The 22,632-nt window shown below is 57.8% G+C and overlaps 1 protein-coding gene across 4 annotated transcripts in view; it reads right to left on the reverse strand.

The window, feature by feature from the left end:
* Window positions 1–232: 232 nt before the first annotated feature.
* Window positions 233–22,632, reverse strand: part of CSK (C-terminal Src kinase) — a 61,755-nt gene continuing 39,355 nt past the window's right edge. Inside the window, exons 1-13 of one of the 4 annotated variants that reach the window (XM_044980370.1) lie at window positions 21,110–21,282; window positions 15,694–15,771; window positions 14,958–15,071; window positions 13,025–13,137; window positions 9,700–9,919; window positions 6,560–6,653; window positions 6,381–6,446; window positions 5,706–5,805; window positions 5,240–5,330; window positions 4,180–4,253; window positions 2,960–3,155; window positions 2,192–2,278; window positions 233–1,374 (exon numbers count right to left, since the gene is read on the reverse strand). In XM_044980370.1, the coding sequence (XP_044836305.1) occupies window positions 1,192–1,374; window positions 2,192–2,278; window positions 2,960–3,155; window positions 4,180–4,253; window positions 5,240–5,330; window positions 5,706–5,805; window positions 6,381–6,446; window positions 6,560–6,653; window positions 9,700–9,919; window positions 13,025–13,137; window positions 14,958–15,071; window positions 15,694–15,708 (1,353 nt within the window). In that variant the 5' untranslated portion in view covers window positions 15,709–15,771; window positions 21,110–21,282 and the 3' untranslated portion in view covers window positions 233–1,191. Of the gene's footprint in view, window positions 1,375–2,191; window positions 2,279–2,959; window positions 3,156–4,179; window positions 4,254–5,239; window positions 5,331–5,705; window positions 5,806–6,380; window positions 6,447–6,559; window positions 6,654–9,699; window positions 9,920–13,024; window positions 13,138–14,957; window positions 15,072–15,693; window positions 15,772–18,528; window positions 18,702–18,747; window positions 18,922–21,109; window positions 21,283–22,632 lie in introns of those variants that run through there. The other 3 variants (XM_044980372.1, XM_044980368.1, XM_044980369.1) reach the window with 3 other exon arrangements.

Raw genomic sequence — 22,632 nt, forward strand, 5'->3', positions numbered from 1 at the left:
GAAAGGGGCTACGTAAGAGGCAGGTTTTCGTATACCTGGGTGTTTGTTACAGGAATGGATTGGACAAGCCATGCAGATGGCGGTTGGGTCCTGCAGGTGGTAAAACACCAGACGCGGGACGCATCTCTGTCGACGTCTGGCAGTGCAGCGCCCTTCTCCCTGAGGCTGGCCTATGGCTGAGGTGCACCCCCTAGTGGGGAGGCAGAGAAAGACACCCGGGGAAGCATGGAGGTGTGTGTCCGTATGGAATGGTTTTATTACAGTTTAATCTCACAGTTGGCAGCATTACATGAGAATAAAGCACTGGACAGGACTGGAAAAGGCCTCTGGAGACGGCATGCAAAACACTGCAACAAGTTAAAGCGAAACAATTCAACAATCGCCCTTGGTGTCTCAGTTATTTCACCCGGTCAGTTAGCAGACTTGGGATTTTCCTTCCTTTCGGGTGGGTCCATTTTTCTCTCTCTCTTTCTTTTTTAAACCTTTTTTAAAAAATTTTTTTTCAATTACATTAAAAAATAAGAGATTCGTACTTTAGTAAAACCCCAGCACTTGGCTGGCCCGTTTCCATTTGAAATAATAAAAAATAACCGAAAAAAACCCAGAGAAAACAACTGACTTGGAAGTTTTTAAGCAATCGCAGGACTCGTGTGAGGAGCAGGAAATACCCGCAGCAGTAGGGCACCCCCCATTTATCCTCTCCCGCCCCCCGGCTTCCCTCCTCAGTCGTCCCCTGCTGTCGCGATCCTGTGAGCTGGAGAAACAGAGATGTGATCCCAGGGAGAAATCAAGGAAGAGAAACTCTGTGGGGAAGGATCGGTGGTTGGGGGCAGGGAGGGAGTGTGGGGGTAACAACACGCCGCTAAAATAGTAGGATTCCCTTCCCGGTTTGGTTTCTACAGGGACAAGGTGGTGGGGGCAGCCTTGATCAATCCATCTCACTCCCGCATCTCCAGCCGGCCCAGCCTAAGGGACCCGGGGAGGGGGAGGCAGACCCAAGGGCGGGGATATGCACAAGTCCAATATGTCTCTCTAGGATAGTTCCATGGGTGGAGCAGGTCCAGCAGCTCGCTCAGTCCTTCTCCCCTCCCCCATCTGGCCCCTCCCCCACCCCCGCTACCTGAGCAGGGGGGTGGGGCAGGACCGAAGGGAGAAGGGGGGGGTGTCTTGAGGAAGCCCCGCCCCCCCGTCTCACAGGTAGAGCTCGTTGCCTTTGATATGCTCTAGCTGTTCCCGTAGTTGGTGGAAGGAAGGCCGGATGATGGGGTCCAGGGTCCAGCAGTTTTTCATCACCTCGTAGACGACCTGGGGGCAGCCGTCGGGGGCGTCCATCTTGTACCCCTTCTCCACGCGGGGAACGACATCCTTCAGAGGCTGCGAGGGAAAGGGAGGCTGGGAAGACGGCTCCTTAAGCCCCTGGCCCCATGGCCCCTACCTACCAGGATCAGCCCCCCGAGCGCTAGTGCTGGACACAGGCCACGTTCCCTGCCCTGGGAGCTCACACGCTTTCACCTCCTCCCCCCTTTGAGTCTCACCAGCGCAGACAGAGGGGTCAGGCCCCTCCCGGCTTAGCTCCCAGATCAACTCTCTTAGCCAGTCGTCGTCCTCCGCCTTTGCCAGCTAACACTTCCAGCCCATCAGTCGGCTTCTCCCTCGGCTCCTAGGGAGATTAACCCTCCCTGCTTCAGCCCTAAAGGCAACCTGACTAGAGGTCCGGATGGACCTCTGTGGGGGGCCGGTTGGGGCCCATCTCCTCCTGGGAGTTCTTAGGCCTTCCTCTGCAGCAGCAGCAGAGATGGGACGCTGCACTGCATGAACCTCGGAGCTGAGCCCAGCTGGCCACGCCTAGGAAACCAACTCCCCGAAGCTGCGTGTCGAGCCAACCCCTTTCTCCTCCTTCAGACACACCTCGGCCAGCCAGTAACAGCCCAGGGCGGGGGAACTACACCTAGTCAAGCTAGTCTACAGGAAAACATGCTTGTGGGATAGATACCTTGGCCTCTCGACTCCTGCACTTCCACAGGGACAGACACTGGGCTGCTCCGGCGAGCAGCATGTGGAAAAACCCAGAGCCTCCCCTCCGCCTGCCTCCCCTCCCCCAAGATCAGGCCCAAGTGGGCTCAAGCCGCGGGGCTGGGGGAAGGGAGGGAGGGAGCTGGCAGCTGCCCCCCGGGGCGTTGCCCTCACTTACAATTCTCGGATAAGGCACTCGCCCGAAGGAGTAGATTTCCCAGAGGAGGATCCCGAAGCTCCACACGTCCGACTTGGTGGAGAATTTCTGCAGGGGAGAGAGCCGGCCGCAAAGGGGTCAAGGGGATGGCATGGGGTGTGGAGCGGCTGGCCAGCCGGGGGGCGGGAGGGGAGGAGCCACGACCAAAACAGGGAGGGCGTCAAACCTCCCCAGTTGATTCAGTGCTGCACTGCCCGCCTGCACACGCTGGAGAGACTGCCCTCTGCTGGGAGGAGAGGAGAATCCAGGCCCCACCCTGGCTTTCAGCTAACCGCCTTTGTTGCAGCCAGCAGCGGTGATTTATATCCCCATCGCAGCTCTCCAAGCAGCCTGGGCCTCCTGCAAACGCTGGAGTAGTTTCCCCAAATCCATAGAGGAGGGGGATTAAGAGACTGAGCCCCCATCTCCCTCCTGGGCAGCAGCATCCATAACAAGGAGGAATATTTCCTTCCATGGACCCCCACCCCCATGTCCTCTGAGCTGCGTAGGGGCAGGACTGTCCTGCCTTGCACAAGCCTGTCTGGCCCTGCAAGGGGAAGACGCATCTTCCCAGCCGGGCACACCCAAGAAGGAGTAAGCCCCTGCGCAAGGCAGGTGACCAGGTCTCCTAGTCACTATGGCAGGCAGAATCTAGCCACTTATATACAGAGCACAGGACCATTGGCACTTCATCACTGGGGCAGCGCTTGGAGGGGGGGAGCTGGGGAGCCTGCCCCGTCCCCCACTCACCTTTTCTCTAAGTGCTTCCGGCGCCGTCCATTTCACCGGCAGCTTCCCTGTGTCCTGAGTGGACGACGCCTCCTTTGTCAGCCCGAAGTCGCTGACTTTGGCGATGTTGTCCTCTGAGACCAGCACGTTCCTCGCCGCCAGGTCCCGGTGGACAAAGTTGTTGGCTTCCAGGTACTCCATGGCTTCACAGACATCTCTGGGGGGTGGGGGAGAGCGCGTCAGGCTTAGGCACCCAGCGGGGCTCGGGGCTGATTGCTGGCTGTTTATCCACAGCAGTTACAGAGTGAGGGTGTCCCACCCCTGCTGGTGAGGCTGGAGGGACCCCCACCGATCATTCAATCCACAGCCTCCAAGGAAGCCAGTTCATGCCAATGACCGTGGCGGTTTGGTACCTTCTAGGAACTGGCCTGAGGCCCACGTCACTCATTTCACAGAAGCCACTGACCAGACATCCAATCATAACAACTAAGTCACTGGCTGGATATGAACCTGTGACCTAGGGGGGAATGTACATCAGAGTCCCATCAACCATCCCCACATGGCACGGTCCCCCCGTTCGCTGTGAGCCCCACCTCTCCACCCATGGGTCTGCCAGTGAGTCACTCTACAGCACCAGAAACTCATCAGGCTGCTTGTGAAATGCCCAGCCAGCTGGTGCCAGGGGGAAGACGCTACCAAGGAGCAGCAAGCCCTGGGCAGGACTGGGCTAGCGGTGGAAAGGCAGACCTGGAACGTGGCTGCAACGTCACGAGCTACCCTGCTGATGGAGGAGATGGGACAGAATGGGGCTGTACTGACTCTGCGGGGCCAGGAGGAGATATTGCAGGACAGAAATCAGACTCCAGGATGCCCAGGGGGCAGATCTGCTGTGCAAGAAAGTGCCATTCACGCACAAGAGCTAGATCCTCACAGGGCAGAGTCAGGAGGGCTGGTCAGGATTCCTGGCGCTGCTACTGGATTCTTCGCGTGGCTGCAGGTCACCTAACTCCTGTTTGCCTGAGCTGCCCCATCACCCCCCACAGGAGGTGGGCTGGGAGGCTCAGCTCATAACACCTGTAAAGCGGTTTGAGATCCTCGCCGGGGAGGTGTGAGGAGAAGCACAGTGTGTTACCATCACCAGAGACTCAGGGGCATGCGGGGGCAGATCGTGGGTGAGAACCCCTGGCTACCCCACCATGCGCTCTGGGACCCGGGTCATGGGGGCCCAGCTGCGTACTTACAAGCAGAACTTCAGCAGGCAGTCGCCCCCCAGCACAGACCTCCCTCGGGATCGCAGGTAATCAACTAGGCTTCCCTGGCGAGAGAGCGAGACGGGACCATCAGAGCCCACCTGCTAACCCCTGGCGCTGCCTCGACAGCCCCCTGGCGCCTTGCCCAAGCAGAGCAGAGCCCGGTTGGATCCGGAGAAGGATGGGAGACTCCTCGGCGGTGCTGGGCGGAGGAGGTGGCTTCTCTCAGTCAGTAACAGACCAACCCCCACAAAGCACCGGGGGCGCTGACTGTACGTGTCAAACAGGCAATTGCCCACGGTGCCTGTCCCAAGCTGGGGCCTCCCAGCTGAGCGCCCCCTGGGACGAAGGCGTCCTGCCGCCTCCCTGCATCGCCCCTGGTCTAAGCCGCTGTGGGGCGATGCTCAGTGGGGACCTACCCAAACCTGCCCCCAGTAGGTGCCCGTGCCGGGGCTTCCTGTTTGTGCCCAAGCACTAGTAACACCAGGCCCCACCCCCAAGCGCCTGTGGAGAGACGACTGCAGCCAGCGCTCCAGGGGGTCCCAACCTCCCACTGCAGGGGGGCTGCCGGCTCCATTCACAGGACCCATAATGCACCAGGAGGTGCCCGGGATTTGCCAGGAGTCCCTGAAGCATCTTTCCCAGTGCCGGACACAGACGCGTCCTGGGGCGTCAGCGACTCATGGCTGCGCTCGGTGGGCGGGCATTACCGTGGCTGTTGTAGGGTGCCAGGGAAGCAGCTTGGTGGGGTGCTGCAGATGCGGGCATGTGCCAGGGTCGAGTGAAGGGGCAGCTAAAGGGAAGGAGGAATCCAAGCCTGGGCAGCTTTCTATTGGCTGCGCTGCTTCCCACGTGCACTGGCAAACTTCTTGGGGCAGGTTGGGAGGTGGGAGCAGGGACGGACAGGTCTGCTGGTGCTCAGCAGGCGAGTTCTGCTCAGTGCCAGGGAGGGGGGCTGTTGTATTTAGCATGGAGCCTGTTTGATCCCTGCTGCCAGACCTCACACAGGCTCCCAGGGACAGGCTGGCTCCCCCCCGCCGCAGGGCCTCACCTTTGCCATGTATTCAGTGACGATGTAAAGGCCACTCTTCTCCTCCACGATCACCCCCAGCAGCTGTACCAGGTTGCTGTGTCGGAGCTGCCTGCAAAGCCACGGGGCGCTAGCTCAGAGCCAGGCAGCAGCGGGCAGATCTGCGCTGGCCCCAGCCAGTGCCCACCCCCCAGGGCACAGGGACATTGCTGCAGACACAGAGCTGGCTCTGGGCGGCTTGCCATTACCACGCGCCATCCACCCAAACCCCAGTCACACCGGAGGGCTCTCCCTCCCCCAGAGCCACCCCACTCCACTGCCCTAGGCCTGCTCTCCATACGCCCCCCAGCCCTGCTTCCGACTCCTGTCACGACTGGATGAGGGCTCCCTGTCCCCTGCCCCGCTCTCCCATCCGGGGGGGGGGGGGGGCATTTTCTCTCTCTCTCCTCCGGGAGCGCACGACCTCCCAGCCCCCCGCAACACTCACGTCATCACCGAGGCCTCTGCCAGAAAGGCCTGCGCGGTGGCATCGTGTTTAATGCACTTCACGGCGACCTTGTTGCCACGGTAATCACCCAACAGCACGTCTGAGAGGAGGAGACACGGACTGAAGGCGCCTACGAACATCGGCGTCCCCTCTTCCCTACATGGGGAACCCCCCAGACTGCCCCCCGCCCAGCCCAGGCCTTGCAGATTTACTCGCTAGGGGAGAATCAGTTTGGGATTCATGCTCAGATTAAGAAGTCCCGAGTTCTAATCCCAACCATGCGACCTCAGCCAAGTCCCCCTCTGCCCCAACCCGTAACATGGGGACAAGAGCAGCCTCTGACCTTGGGGTGACGTGGGTGTAAGAGCTAAGCCAGCCAGCCAAGACACTGAACTCATCACGGCCCCGAAGAGCTTCGGGAACCTCAGCTGGAGGTGCCGGTAATGGGCAAAGGGGTCACTGCAACCAGAGCCAGGGAGCAGCTGGACACCGACTGGATTCCTGCTGCCCCCCAAGAGCATCACCCCCTCAGGGTGGGGAAGGAGCCGGAGGGAGCCCAGAGCTAGAATGGCATGAGACTGGATCCTTCCTCTAGGGGAGGGAGAGGGGTTGGGCTCAGCCCCCAGTTCCCCTCCCCACCCCCAAAGCAGAGTACAAGGCCTGAGCCCGACTGACCTCCAAACTCCCCTTTGCCGATGGTCTGCAGAAGCTTCAGGTCCTTCATGTTGAGGGCCCAGCCGCCTGGAAGGGGAAGGGAGAGGTGAGCCGGCAAACAGACCAGCTGGGATGGATTGGGGGGGCAGGGGGGGAGAGAGCTGCTGACGGTGCTGCGCCCCGCTCGGGGATGCACTCACTTCTGGAGAACTCGTCCTGAGCCGCTATCGTCCCCTCCATGAGTTTGGGTTTGATGAGGCGTGTGCAGAGCCCGTCGGCGTCTGTGGTGTAATGCTGCCGGGAGGAGAAGGCAGGAGGTGAGACCCCCACCCAGCCAGACCTCGCTTAGGAGACCTGGGCTCTGATTCCGGCTCTGCCACCAACTGGCTGTGTGATCCCAGACACCTTCGCCCCACCTGATGCACAGTTAATAGCGAGGCCCAGCTCCTGCCATCCCTACGTAGGGCTGAGGGGAGTGGATACCCCAGGCCAGGTCTGCAGCTCCAGGGGAGAGTCCAACATGGGGAGGACGGGGGGAGGCCAAATGAGCCAGTGAGATCTCCAATTCCCCTTCCTACGTAAAGGATGGGCTGGCCCAGGCAGACTGATTTCCCAGGGAAAACCACCTGGGTTCCTTCCCCGCTGGCCAGGGCAGCAGTGCAGGGCTGCAGGGGCTCACTGAGGGAGGCTCCCATTTAACCCAGCTCTGCTACCACAGGGTTTGTCGGATGTTCCCCACACAGTGATTTTTAGTGCTCACAAAGGCAAAGGAGCGATACTGGGGAGTCTGTCAGAGAGTGCCATGGGGCAAATGCCTGATCCATCTCGTAGCTCTAAAATCCAGACTGACAGACCCCCCCCCCCGGTCTGGTCCCAACCCCCAGCTCTGCCAACGTCCCCCAGTCCTGATCCGCAGCCCCTGCCCTGCCAACGCTCCCCAGTCCTGATCCGCAGCCCCTGCCCTGCCAACGCTCCCCAGTCCTGATCCGCAGCCCCTGCCCTGCCAACGCTCCCCAGTCCTGATCCGCAGCCCCAGCTCTGCCAACGCTCCCCAGTCCTGATCCGCAGGCCCTGCCCTGCCCCTGCCAATGTCCCCCAGTCCTGATCCACAGCCCCAGCTCTGCCAATGCTCCCCAGTCCTGATCCACAGCCCCAGCTCTGCCAATGCTCCCCAGTCCTGATCCGCAGCCCCTGCCCTGCCAATGTCCCCCAGTCCTGATCCGCAGCCCCTGCCCTGCCAATGTCCCCCAGTCCTGATCCGCAGCCCCTGCCCTGCCAATGTCCCCCAGTCCTGATCCGCAGGCCCTGCCCTGCCCCTGCCAATGCTCCCCAGTCCTGATTCGCAGCCCCTGCCCTGCCAACGCTCCCCAGTCCTGATCCGCAGCCCCTGCCCTGCCAACTCCCCCACAGTCCTGATCCGCAGCCCCTCCCAGCTCTGCCAAAACCCCCAGTCTCACCCTGCAGCCCTCCAGTATAGATATTCCACCCCTTCCCCCAACATTTGTGCTAATGGCTCCTCATTTTGGACCTGCGTTTCCCTTGGCTATTTCAGCCAGGCTGGCCTGTGCTGAACAGCTGGGCTGGTTTCTGTGGCCTGGCCAAGCATTTGCAGCATGCAGCACACATGGGGCAGCACACTTCCAGGGACTGGGAGGGGGAGGAATTGGCAGAGATACCAGAGTGGGTTCCAGAGTGTTGATCAAACGGTGCAGTGGCACAGTCTGCCCACCAGGGGGTAGCACGAGGACAAGAAGAGACCAGCCGGCCTTAGCACAAGGGCCTGCAGAGCAGCTTGTCTTGCAGGCTCCTGTCTGAACCCTGGAAACAAGGGTGAATTGGGGACACACACGCTGGGCAGACGACCCCCTGCTCCCCACGTGCACCCAGCCCAGAGCCGCCTCCTTCCCTTGCGGCACCAGGCGTTGGCTACAGCAAGGCTCCTAGGCGAGGCTGATCTGCGGGGTCTGCTCCAGCCAGGAGACGGCCACATCCTCTCCCCGCTGCCCCCCAGGGCCGTCTCTGCCCCAGGGAGTTCCAATGGGCACTCTGCACTGATGCCAGCAGAGCCCAGCCCCCACCCCAGAGCTAAGCAGCTGGACAGGGGACCACAGACGGGTGGCCCTTCACCCTGGTCGGTGCTGAGCGCTGGCTTGCGTGAGCCCAATGGAACCCTGGTGACCTCAGATCCTGCCATGCCCATTCTGACCTGGAGGGCATGGAGTTGTTCCTGGCTGTGAAAGACAGGGCCGGCTCCAGGAACCAGCCCAGCAAGCAGCTGCTTGGGGCGGCCGACAGTGAGGGGCGGCATGTCCGGGTCTTCAGCGGCAATTCAGCGGTGGGTCCCTCGGAGCAAAGGACCAGCCGCTGAATTGCCGCGGAAGACTGAAGTGGCGGCGGTAGAGCTGCAGATCGCAATCGCGGCTTTTTTTTTTTCTCCTTCTCTTTTTGTTGCTTGGGGCAGCAAACACCCTGGAGCCGGCCCTGGTGAAAGATCAGGGTGCATAGGGCACCAGGACCCTGCCCACCTCCCAGTCATGATGCTGGGGCCTTTCCCATCACCCTGGGAGATGTGCTGGAATCCCCCTATGCTCCCGAGCTGTGCTCAAGAGAGGAACCAATACAAATCTCCCTGGGCTCCCCACCCCCTTGGAGCCAGCCCCCTGCCCCAGCGCGCTCAGCTCCCGAGAGAGGCACGAAACTTTTGGATTCCATCACACAGCGAGGAGCCTCTTCCTGCCCGGGCTGGGGGGTGTGGCCCTGAGAGGCAGGAAGTGCTCAGCAGGTTTGTCTGAATCATTATCAGGGCAGAGCCAGGCTGAACCCGGCTAACCGCAGCCCTGCCTCCAGCGAGCACTGTGAGGGTGGGGAGGGGAGCTGGGCTCCTCAGCAGGGGGAGGGGAGGGCACAGCTACTTGAGTGCAGCTGAGAGGTATCTGGCCCAGCGCCGGAGAAACTGGTGGCCTGTGTTTGCCGCCAAGGCCGGTGCAGCGGGAACCTCCCCACAACCCACTGCCCTCCTGATACACCATCACCCTGAGTGGCAGATGTCCTCTCTAGGGCTGAAAGAGAGGAGTTGAGTCTCTGTGATCCCCTCTGCAGAGTCCTGCCAGCACGGGGTGGTGGGTGTGCGTGAGACAGAGATCACCATGTGCTGGGGGGACGGAGAACAAAGGATTTGGAATGCAAATCTTTATGCAAACTCAGTGTTGCTAAGTGGGTGACTTGTGATGGTGGCTGCAGGGAGCGGGTGCTGGGAGTTCAAGGCTGTGGGCCATTTCCATGGAGGGCTGGGAGACCTGGCCAGGCCGAGCTTTTGGGGAGGCCCTCCCCCACAGCTCACCTCCACCAGCTGCATGAGGTTCTCGAAGTAGACCTCCTCGTCGATGCTGAGCTTGCTGGAGGAGTAGATGATGCGGTAATGCTCCACCTTCCCCTCGCAGCTCACGCACAGGGTGTAATCGCCCGGGTAGTTGGTGCTCTCCCGCACCAGGAAGAGGCCAGTCTCTGGGGGGTACAGCAGCCGCTCCGCCTGCTCCCGTGTGATCTTCCCATGGAACCAGCTGGGGCAGGGGGAGAGAGAGCAGAGGGGTCAATTCACTGCCCCAGTGTGTGAGGGACACAAACCTGGGCACAGCGAAGACAAGGGTTCTTACGCACAGCTCTGCCAGTGCCCCTCAATCCCGACCTGCAGCCCCCCTGCGATCCCAGCCCGGCACCCCCACAGCTCTGCCAGTGCCCCTCAATCCCGACCTGCAGCCCCCCTGCGATCCCAGCCCGGCACCCCCACAGCTCTGCCAGTGCCCCTCAATCCCGACCTGCAGCCCCCCTGCGATCCCAGCCCGGCACCCCCACAGCTCTGCCAGTGCCCCTCAATCCTGACCTGCAGCCCCCCTGCGATCCCAGCCCGGCACCCCCACAGCTCTGCCAGTGCCCCTCAATCCCGAACTGCAGCCCCCCTGCGATCCCAGCCCGGCACCCCCACAGCTCTGCCAGTGCCCCTCAATCCCGACCTGCAGCCCCCCTGCGATCCCAGCCCGGCACCCCCACAGCTCTGCCAGTGCCCCTCAATCCCGACCTGCAGCCCCCCTGCGATCCCAGCCCGGCACCCCCACAGCTCTGCCAGTGCCCCTCAATCCTGACCTGCAGCCCCCCTGCGATCCCAGCCCGGCACCCCCACAGCTCTGCCAGTGCCCCTCAATCCCGACCTGCAGCCCCCCTGCTATCCCCAGGGCCAGTTCCAGGCACCAGCTCAGCAAGCAGGTGCTTGGGGCGATCAAGGGGAAGGGGTGGCAGGTCGGGCTCTTCGGCAGCGGGTCCCTCGGTCCCTCTCGGAGGGAAGGACCTGCCACCAAAATGCCACCGAAGAAGAAAGCGGTGAATTGCCGCCGATCGCTTGGGGCAGAAAAAGCCCTGGAGCTGGCCCTGGCTATCCCAGCCCGGTGCCCCCACAACTCTGCCAGTGCCCCTCAGTTCCGACCCCCAGCCCTCCTGATGTCCCAGTCCCAATCAGAAGCCATTTTCCAAGAGGGAATTGTTCAGGGGACACTGCCAGTGTGAGCATCACTCAAGCCTTGGGGAGGAGCTGGGGCTGAAGGAGGAGGGTCTTTAAGTGGAATGCAGGAGAGCGACAGCACAGCTGTTAGAGAACAGAAACAGCTTCCTGGGCACGCAGGGAAATGGCCCTGTCCCCATCCTCTTTGGCCATGTCCCACCCTTGGTGCTGCCCGTGTGAACACGACTGATTGTGCCCGTCACACATGATCAGGAACGTGCATCTTCCTGTAAGGCCTCAGACCAGTTCAGCCTCCGACACCGAGCCTCCGCTGCAGGACAGGAGGTGCTGAGGTGAGCAGAATGAGCAAGCCAGGCACAAGGCAGGAGATGATAAGAAAGGTGCGCACACAGGAAATCCTCTGAGAGAGTAGGAAAGGGAGCTAGCTCGCTGGCAGTGCAAGTTTCCTGCCGGGGACCAGAGCATGCACAGGCTCCCAGGCAAGGAAGCAAGCAGATGCATGGAGCCCAACAAAGGCTTTAGGGTGCTAGCACAGCGTGGAGGAGCACTCAGAGGCAGAGAGACTGCTGGCACCCAGACTGCACAAGATGAGCACAGATCGAGGGGGCAAAACACCATTAGAGAATTGTAAGCCATACGGGATCAGGGTACTGCCCATCTGCACTCATCTAGTGCTGTCTAAAGCCCCACACGTCCCAGGCCTGTGGGTGCTTCCTCCATCTCCAGAGACTCGTATCTGCCTAGGATGGCGGGACCAGCTGCTGAAAAGTGACCCCAGCTGTGGGACATGGATCTTACTTCACAGCGCTCCGACGGGAGGAGAGGTCAGCATTTCTGGCTGAGAGACGTGTCTGCAGGGCACTGGGAGAAGGAGACCCAGGCACCCCGAACAGACGTCCCAACCCCACGTGCACTTCCCTCTGGGTGAGGCGCTCCCGATCAGGAGGCATCGGCCACCCACAGCACCTGCAGCCCTTACAACCAGAGCCCCTTGTAACAATCGGCCAGGCCACACACAAGCCCTGCTGTGCCCAGAGCCCCAGTGACTGAGGGGTTAACCAAGTTAACCAGGAAATACACCCCAGAACACACACACATGCTGCTGAGACCGACACAGCCCCAACAGGTGTAAGCACTAGGAAGTGCAGAAACGGAGTCACCAGAGCATGTGCAGCTCTCCTGGCTTCAGCTTTCACTGCTGACCCTCCCCTTATACAAGACACTGTCCCTCACTCCACCCCCCAGGATTTCCTCTGCCCTGTGTTTCACACACTGCCTGCTGTACCCAGCGTGAGCTGGTCTGCGACAGCCATTTGCTGCGGGCACTGTCACCATTACATCTAAACTGCATCAGATCTTCTGGATTTAAGCCATCATTAATTGCTCTTGCTAACTGGCCTGAGCACCCTCTACTGGTGAATGAGAGTATAATCCACCTGCCAACGGCCCCCAGGCACCCAAAGGAACACTGCTAGGCGCAAGTCCCACACAAGGTTGCACTTGAATTTGGCAGCTATGGGTTAAGCAAGCCTAGGATGAGGCCACTGGACTGGTGACCCATGAAATGGGATGTAGCAGGCATGAGGGGCAGCATCACAGAGGCGTTTTCCCCCACATACTTTGGGCATTAGGGGGAGAAGGGCTCAAAAATACCATGTGCCTTCTCTCTTCTGGTCGGTGAGAAGCCTTTATAGCTGCAAAAAAAACCCTTCTAAATGTGACCCTATGCTGCATTTGTCTTCCTTAGTCTGCAGACAGATAGCTCCAGTGCCTCTGTAGATGTTCATAGCTCTCAGAAGCAGCCACAGAACAAAGTTAACAAGACTCTGGTCAGTTTCTCTGCTGTTATTCAGAGCCTCAGCAGTGAAACTGACAGAAACCAGGTCAATTTCCCTCTGCTGCTGGGAAAGCCATGAACCCAGGTACTGATGCTGTTGTATCTCTACTGGCTCTCTCTCTGGTAGGGCAGCTTTGGCTCTCTGGTTTGCAGGTCTTCAGTAAGTTTTTCAAGCCCTGTGTTAGGCAGCACTTCAAATCATCAGTCCAGCCTTGCTACAGATCCACCATCCTGCTGCCCATGGCCACAACAAGCAGCATAGGATCTGGGTGGCAATTGATAAGATGGGTTTTGTTCCTTCCTCTGGATACTCACGGCATCAGACTGAGTTTGGTTCCGGCTTTCACTCCTTCCCGCTTCTGAACATAGTTGGCAGGGATGATCCCCTCACGGCCCACCTTGTTTTTGGCTTTGTACCAGTTAGGATCCTGGGAAGGGAAAGCAGAAGTGAGCCGAGCCGCCCCCATGTGCCTATGCCACCCACAATGCTCTCCCCTCCATCCCACTGAGCAATGCACTGCCATAGAGAGACTTACATCTACACAGAGCCTTTTGTCTTGGGGAATCCTAAAGACATATTATGCATGCAGCTACCTCTGAGGTGTCACAAGGCAGTTGTTTAATAGCTCACAGTAACGCTATACAACGCTTTAGCTTGGGCACTGAAGATGACAAGAGTCCAATTAAGGGATCGTTTACATTTGCAGAATGTAATCCCCAGGCCTGGAATCTGATCAAGATAACAGGGTTAAGAAGCCCGTCCTTTTGCAAAACAGAAAGAAAAGAAAGGCTCTGACACCCCGAATGAGCTGCAGTGTTTAGTGCGTCAGCTTTTCATCCCATCTGTAGCAAGGCACTGTTAATAGCCCAGCACCTCTTAGCACTTCAAGGCACTGCTCTCCCACTGACGCAGGAAGAGAAGCACCTCCGCTCCGACTGAATGCCTGCGTCTCTGCCTGCAGCACCTCTGGTTTTCCTGGATGTCCCCCACCCGAGCACTCACCCAGCCCAACCCTGTTTAGCTGATGAGACAAAACCAGAGAAGGCCCAGGCCTACGCAGCAAAGCACCCATCCTGGGTGCTGGGACCAGCGCTGCCTGCTCACTGCATGACCTAGCTCATGGCCAGACTGCCATCCTGCCAGCCTAGAGCTCTGAGCTTGGGAAACGCAACAGTGGCATGGCTGCACTTCTGTGTAGACACAGCCTACGCTGACGGAGCGAGACGTACGCCACCTCCCTGAGAGGCAGCAGCTAGGCCAATGGAAGAGTCCTTCCCTCGACCTAGCGCTGCCTGCACTGGGGGTTAGGTCGGCTTCACTATGTTGTTCAGGGCGTGGATTTTTCACACCCTTGAGTGACGTTGCTGAGTCAACCTAACTTTTTAGCGTAGACCTGGCGTCTGCCTGCAAGGCACATGCTGGCCAGGCCATAGCTCCGTCATTGATTATAGAGGCCCAGCTAGGGGGCAGCAGGCACTGGTCAGCCCCACCTTCCCTCATGAAAAAGGCCCCATCAGATTTACCACCTGACTGCCATTAACTGCAGACCAACCCCTGGTCTCCGGGTGTCACTGCTCAGTTCACAGACCCCCACACGCCCTGCCTGTGGTGGGTCTAAACACTACGCCCAGGCCAGCTCTTGAACCAAACGCAGGGCATCTGTGTGCACGGGCGATGCTGCCACCCGTCAGAGTCACTCCTGGCAGAGTCTCACTTTAAACCCACGTGACTGTCTCCCTGGGACCCGCCTGAGCAACTTACATTTTGGAGAGGTTTAAATAATGATCACGTTAATTAAAAAGGCAGCTGGGTTTCCTGTCCCTTCTGCTCCCCTATGGGAGAGAATCCAGGCAGGGCTCCTGCATAATGAGCGTACCCCAGTGGGCACTGGTGGCATCGCATCTCTCTGCAGTGGGCCCCCCTGTGACCCCAGAGCCGGCAAGGGGGTCTCCCAGTTTTTCAATCCGTGGATCACTTTCTAAGAGGAAGATTTAATCACTTCCCTCCCCCCACCTCCTACTATTTGGGTTCCCAAAACTTTCTGTCCAGCAGCCCACACCCCTCCTCTGGGTGTCTGACCCGGGGGCTATTCCGCCCCTCCTCCCTGGACCACAAGCTGAGAACCAGCGCTGTGAGGGCACTCCAAGATGGGCTGCAGAGACGCAATCCCTCCAGCTGCCTTTGGGGTCGCCCCAGGGAAGGCAGCGACTCGCCAGCACCCCCGAGGCGAAGGGCGGGGTGGGTTACCTTGGTGACGGCGACGATGGTGAGCACGTCCCCTTTGCTGAACGGGAGGTCCTGCTCGGCGGTGCCATGGAAGTTATACTTGGCGATACATTCCGTACCGGACGGCCAAATGGCCTGCCAGAGGGACAGACAAACAGGGCCTCAGACACTGACCGTACGCTGCTCCCAAACCTCGGCTACGGCCTCGGGGGTGGAAAGGTGGAATCCTGGGCCCGGTGAGCGGGCAAGACATGCTAGCGGAGGGGCGGGGGTAATGGGCTGGGTATACGTGCTGGTTAATACAAGCCGCCACCTTAGCTGTGGGCTGGCCCTGGCCCCATCGCTTGCCTTGAGAACTCCCAGGGGCCCTCGGCTACTGGCCGGGAGGTTTCATTAGCGAAGCCTTTCAGGGCCAGGGGAGGTGCCATGGCTGATTCCCAGGATGGAGGGCACAAAGAGGAGGGGACAAGCCCTGATTTAACCCTTCGGCTCCTGAGGCTGGGAGAACAGAACACACTGTGCTAGTGCCCTGGGGGTGTGCAGGCAGACTGGTGCCAAGCGATTTACACCGGCGTCCAGAAACCAGCGAGCGCTGCAGAAAGGAGTGGCCTGCACCCGACCCCCAGACATGGCCCCGCCAGCCAAAACAGGGCTCCAGCCTTCGCCTGTCTCTCCTCCCGCCCCACACAGGCCTCAAGCAAGCCCGGCCTTTCCCTGGCCCCGACCCCCCCAAAGCACAAGTGGCTCTGGCTGTTACCTGCATTCCTGACATTGTCTCAGGCGGGTCTGGGGATCGAGTCTCACAGGAGCGACACGTCACTTGGTACCATGAGACCTGGAGGAGTGAATGAGAGAGGATGTGATGAGCCATGTCACGCACCCAGCCCCGCGGGCAGTGCCAGAGGCCCCCGCCCACCCCAGGAATAGCCATCTCATTCTTCAACACACAAAGCAGGGCTCGAAAAATGTTGCCAGACACCTATTACCCCGAGGCGAGGCGGGAGTGGTGTCCCCAGGGAGGTTCCTGGCGGAGAAGGCCAGTCCCCACCCTCCAGCTGCTGGGAAGGTGGTGTCTACACACCCTGCATGGGGAATTCCTTGTTTGGATCAGCCTCTGCCTGGCAGGCGTCTGATGAATCCAAAGGCCTGACCCTCCGGCTCCTGGGTTACTAGAAGGAAGGACCTTGTACTCTCTCCCTTCCCCCAGCCATCTCACACCCATAGCCCTGACTCCTGTATGCACAGCAGCTTTCTGCTGTCCTACCCTGACACTGTCTCCTGCACGCTCTGTGGGGATAGCTATTCTGCCCTTGTTTCATGCGTCCTTCCCAGCGCGAACAGCTCTAGGGCCTGTCTCTGCACCTAGGAGCTGCAGCAGGGTGAAACTGACACAATTCTTCCACTGCTTCTCCCAGAGATGGGACAGCAGCCCTGAAACTGACCAGGCATGTCCATTACATGCTTCTACCTCTTGCTGGAAGGGCAGGGCTGCATCAGGACAGATTCTGACCGTGGCAAAGATCAAGAAGGGCTGGTTAAGTTCTGTAGGAATGGATGGCTTAAGCCCTGCCTCCCTCTTCTCCACACGTGCCAGGAAAGCACCTTGCTCACTGCCAGGGAGCAGGTGAGTGGATTTTCCAGCTTCTCCCACTGCGGTGACACTGGGGGGAAGCAAGGGCAGAAGCCGTAGCTTCATGCAGGCGGCTGAAGTCTCGGAAGCCAGCCACTAGCACCAAGCCCTCCCCATCCCGTCTCTGTGCTGCTCTGGTGCTGTGAGGACCCCAGGGCACCAGTGTGATTTGACAGAACAAACAGGAAGTGGTTGGGGTAGGCGGATGAGGCTGCTGAGCGCCATTCAGAAATACAGAGACCCAATTTGCACCCAAGTGAGCTGCTGCTGCTGGGAAGAGGCCTCCCTTGTGTGCTAGCTGTGAAACAAACCGGGTTCTTCTCTGGAGCACAAACAGCTTGGTGGGGGTTTCTCCCCACTCCCTGGGATGCTGCAGGGGGACAGACAGGGTGGGGATCATGCACGTTTCACTGCCCCTTCCCCCGATCTAGGTCTCAGCCAGGCAAGGGCGGGGAGGAGCGCGTCTGGGAATTAGCACTGTCCCCTGGCTCAAGCTTTCAGACCATCCCTGGCCAGATGGAGCTCTGGGAAGGGGCGTGGCATGGCCTATCTCAGCCCAGCTCTGTTGCAGCAACTCCGTCTGGTGGGGGGAGGATTTTGGCTTCATCCACTTTGAGCTGCTGCAGGTCTGGGGAAAAAGGGACGTGGTTTCAGTCCCCTACCTCCCTGGCTATCCATTGTGGGTTGGGGGGTGAAGCCAAGCCCAGCATACATAGTAGGGGGGGGGTCTCAGCTCGACTTAACCCGCTTCCCATTCAGCTCTTGGGCCAATGAGATGAACAGCTGCCCCCCGCCCCCCAAGAGAGATTCCTCCCCCAAAGCTGGGCAAAACAAACTGATCCACATGTACCCTGCCTCTGCACTGGGAGAGGGCTAGAGAACACACTTTAAGGCAGGTCCGGAAGGGGAAGGACACCCCCCCACAAGGGGACACCACTTACACACTCATAAGAGGGCTTAAGTAGCAAAAAAAAAAAAAATTTTAACTAAGCCAGATACATCAATTAAATTCCAAATCATTCAAACACTCTATGAACTGCCACCTCCAGCTGACAGGTTGCTAGTCACCGAACTATAGTTTATGAAGGCTAAAGGGATTACTGCGATCCTCACTTTTCTGCACGGCACAGGCCAGAGAACCTTGCCTGGTCATTTCTGCACCAAGCCCGTAACTTCAGCACTTCTGTAGGAGCCAGCAATCCAATTCACAGCCCGCCCTCTACGGGTGGCGGTGATCGGCATTCCCGGTTTGTGCACTGAGGGGATGCATTGTACCCACGGCACTCAAGTCCCTGCTTGAGCATCCACTCTGCATTTACAATTGCTGGACCCAGGTCTCCCAGCCGTGCTAACGCGTCCGCATTGCACTACACCGACCTTCTGACTCGGATTTGCAGCTTGACCTGCCTCCACATTGCAAATGACAGGGCTTGGGCAGGTCTTGAGCTTGGCGCCCACACTCCAGGCGGGTGCTAGGACCCAAGTGCTGAGCACTTGCAGACCCGAGTCAGAAAGATTTGTGTGGGGACAGTGGGAAGGGGGGTTGGGCTCAAACCGGAGTCTCAGCCCAGGTTTACAATGCAGTGTAGACAATCCCTTAAAGTAACAAGGTCACTGCTATGGGAAAACCCCGCTGGGGGAACTTTTGGGGGGCGTTGCCCCCGGTGGTGCAGCTTGGGAGGTAATTTTGCAGGTAGCTGGGTGTAAACAGCAGTTAGTTCTACTGTTTCCAGTGCAGCACAGTACCCACAGCCCCGTCTCCTGCTTCCTGGCAGTAACGGATCCCTGGGTTCCCCCAGAGCAGTGGTTCTCGACCTGCGGCCCACTTGTGGCCCAATCAGCACCCAGCTGCGGCCCCTGTGACAGCCTCAGGGCCACACAGGCAGCATTGGATGCGGCCCACAATGGTAAAGAGATTGAGAACCTCTGCCCCAGAGGGGACACACACTCTCCTACAATTACCAAGCGTAGCCGATCCTCGGTGATACAACTGGTGCTGCTGGTTAGCATCAACCAGCCACCATGTGGGCTTGGATCCTTCAGAAGCTAAAGGCTGGCTCTTCCTTCCAAGGGAGGAGGGAAGAAACTGGCTGTGTGTGTCCCCTCCTCCCTGTTCCTGCTCGGGGACAGTTATTACAGCAGGGAAGGGCAGTTCTGGGGACCTTTCTCCCCAACCCCCACCTCAGTTATGTCCAAGGAGTGGGGGTTGTTGGCGCAGTATCTAGGCCCCAGTACAAGCCTTCATGCTGTTTGCCAATTCCATCACTTCCTGGATGTGTGGGTGGCTGAGTGATTATCATGTATGTAGCATTAAAGCATCATCCAGCCATCAAATCATGCCCCACAGCTCCTGCGAGGCAAGAAGGTATCAGCCCCATTGTCGGGCTCAGAACTCAGAACCTCCCAGTTTCTTACCCAATCCACTAGGTCACAACACTCCCTGGCCCACATCACACGCCAATCAACAGAGCTGGACTCCAAGCACAGCCCCTCATGCACTGTCAGCAGCTCCAATCAGGAAACTGCTCGCACGCATGCTTACCACACACACTAATGCTATTCACTAGCTAAGGGCTCAGCTGACACAGGTACCTGTGCAGGCAAGAGGCATAGGCAGCTACTAACAGGTGTGTAACTGGAGACCAGAACGGAGAACATTTCTCTGCATGCCCTGCTCCAGATCTGGCACCCAGTGTGGCAGAGGGCTGGTTGAGAGTCATCAGCCTGGGATATGGAGGAAACTGAGGGCACAGGCAGCCTTGGGGGGGGGGGGGGGCTGAGAACCACCTTAGGTTCATGGCAGCTTTGTTGCCAGCCTGTTTTGTTTTTCCTCAGCATTTGCAGAGGACGTGCTGTTCTAAGCGATCACTCCCCCCGGTTCACCAATTCACAGAGCCACAGATGATACCTGTTAGGTGACCCCCTTCCATTCCATTGCCAATTGTTCACGTTGCAGCGGTACCTAGGGACTCCCTGATTGAGATCAGCACCCCTCGGTGCCAGGCACCGTACGGACACACAGGAAGAGACAGGTAGAAAGAGGAAGTGGCCTGCCCACACCGCTCAGTGGCAGAGCCCTGGTCTCCTGAGCAACAGACCAGTGTTTCATCCATTGGACCAATGCAGGATAGAACCCAAGAGTCCTGACTCCCAAATCCCATCTCCCACCCTGCTGGTGCTCTAACCACTAGATCCCGCTTCCCTCACGAAACCAGGAACAGAACCCAGGAGCCCTGACTACTAGTCCCTCCTGCTCTAACCACTAGACCGTGCTGCCTTCACAAAATCTCAGGTCGGTTTCCTGTGCTCCTTTTCTCACCATGCCTGCCTACCAGGGCTGTACGTCTATACTAACATCTCTGTCCTGTATGTCCCAAACTCCCCCGTCCGGCCCAATTCAGGGATGCCATAAGCCAGCCTGCGTGGGGTTGCCATTTGGCTTAAAAAAAAGAAAGGAGACATTTGCTTTGGAAATGCAGTGACTGCTTCTGGACTCTCCCCCGACGTACGTTTTGTTTTATAGCGCCCAGAATGGTGTTCCTGGTTACAGATCAGCCCCTTTGGGAAGCCCTGAGGCTCGGCAAGAACAGATCCCGGCGAAAGCCAGACAGAGGAATCCTGTAAGTCGCTGCACCCTTGGTGAGAAGTGGGATTCCACAAGCTTTGCAGAGCAACATCTCCACAGAGGTGCGGCTGGAGTTTTCTACCAGCCAGCAAAGGAAAGAACAGAAGACTTGAAACACCTTATTGTTCTGGTCAGATGCTCATTCATTCCAACACCAAGTGGAAGAGAGAGAGGGGAATGATGGTCCAGTGGTCAGAACAGTAGCCTAGGAGACCCAGGTTCAAGTCACTGCTCTGCCACAGACCTCTTGTGTGACCTTGGGAAAATTTCTTAGTCTCTATCCGTCAGTTCCCCACCTGCTCAATGGCCCTACCCCACGGGGATGTTGCGAGGACAAACACATTAAAGGTCAGGATGGGCTCAGATAAGAATTAAAACAGGGCTTTCAATTCAATGCTTTGGGCTGCAGTCACCCAGGCCAGTTCTCCATCCCAAGAGGAAGCACAAAGCCTGGTTGAATTCAGTTTCACAAGTCTAGGCTGATCACAGTTTGCTTGATATCTAAGCAGGAGTGGGACAGGGCCCTTTTCATACCTTGACCAGGGATCTTCACCTAAGCAAAGTCTGGCTAATTAATATTTAATTTATTAAAGCTTTTCTAAAACCCTGGAGATCACGTTTCTTTTCAACTCACGACCAGCCACTGGAAAAGTTCACTGGCCTAAAACCACATGTACTGATTCCTACCAGATCACCATTGTTAAATGTATTTATTTGTATGTTGGCAGCAGCTTGATTAACAGCTCTAGATGTGATGGTGCGAGGCATAGCACAAGAGACAGTCCCTGCCCAAAGAGCTCACAGTGCAAACAGACACCACAGATGCACAGCGGGAGAAAAGCATTATCCTCCTTTTCCAGATGGGGCTCTGAAGCAGAGAGAGAGGACGATACCGAGTGCCGGAAACCTGGGCATTACCTTAATTGATTAAAGCTTCGGTACATGCTGAGGAGCGACTGTGATAATGCCCTTTTGTGAGTCGAGGGTTGTTTTCTCTAACCAAACAGCTCAGTTCCTTCTAAGTGCCAGCCCCGCACACTCAGCTTGGGTCAGGCTGGCCTCTTCCAGGCTCATGCGTCGCCAAGGATCCAGATTCTACAACTGGCATTTAGTGAACAATGTTGCAGCCGATGCAACAGAATCCAGAATTCTGCAACAGAAGAGAATTCTGGAGCCAGCGTAGAATCCAGCTCCCTCTCCCACTGCTGCGTCCGCTCTACACTCGGCACCAATGTCATTCATCACTCAAGTCAGCAAAGGGTGATTCTGAGTTGACACAGAGAGCAGATCTGGGGAGTGACAAATAAAGGGGGACAATTCTACTTTTAAAATCACATCCTTCTGGCTGCCATCTTGTTTCGCCAACTCCCACTTCAAAGCTGGCATCATTTTGGCAGCTGGTATCTTGTGACCACTCGAGTTGGAGATTGGAATTTAATACCACTTGAAAGCTATGAATCCCAGCTGCTTTCAGATGATATAAAACACCAGTTTCTAGTCCTATCTGTTCCCTAGATAACAGTTCCCACGTTCAAGCTGGAATTGAACTGGTGGAGAAATAACAGACAAGAAGATAACCCAGAGATCATTTAAGATCTCACATCTTACAGTACTGCAAGGGCTGTACCACTGAAAAGATAAGAATCCCAGATTTTCAATGCCGTACAGCGTTTGTTTCCAGCACTGGGGAGGGGGGGGCGGGGGTCACTAGGTATCAGAGCTTGAATTGTCACTGGTCCCTCAGAAGTAGCAGTGCTATTTGGAACCAGTCCAGGACTTTTCATAGCAAGTCCCAGAACTCCGAGCCCCACCACTGTGATCCCTGCTACAACTGATAAGTAGAAACCTTTTCATTATTAACAAGACACAAACCAAACCAAAATAAAAACAGAGGCGTTTACTCAATTCCTACAATGTCGACAGAGATGGAGATCAGCCCTCCTTTCTCCCATCCTTTGTCTTGTCTATTTGGATTGCAAGCTCATCAAGGCAAGGACTGTCTCTTACTAGGGGTCCGTACAGCACCCAGCCTAGGTGGGGCCCCGATCTCGTTACAGCCTCGAGGTGCTACAAGTGCTAATAAGTCATCATCATCATCACCCCCGCAAACCCTGCAGCACTCCGCTAGTGCACAGAACCGGGAAGTGTGGAACTGACCAGCTGGATGTCTCTGCTTGGAATGACTCAAGGACAAAGACTAAAGCAGCGCAAGTGATGAACTGCTCATTAAATGTTTTAAACCCTTTCGTTCCGTTTAAACCAGCTCCGGCGTGGCCGGGGACAGGGCACACTAGGTTCCTTAAATATGACTTTACACCTGGCAGCGACACTTTACGAACATTTCGGAGCCTTTTACTTTCAGTTCAGGTGATGCCTTTAATGACTCAGGCTAATGCCGAGGGGCCAGAGCCACAGCTGCTGGAAACGGGGAGCTAAGGTGA

The sequence above is a fragment of the Mauremys mutica genome, chromosome 11 (assembly GCF_020497125.1).
Source record: "Mauremys mutica isolate MM-2020 ecotype Southern chromosome 11, ASM2049712v1, whole genome shotgun sequence".
NCBI lineage: Eukaryota > Metazoa > Chordata > Testudines > Geoemydidae > Mauremys > Mauremys mutica.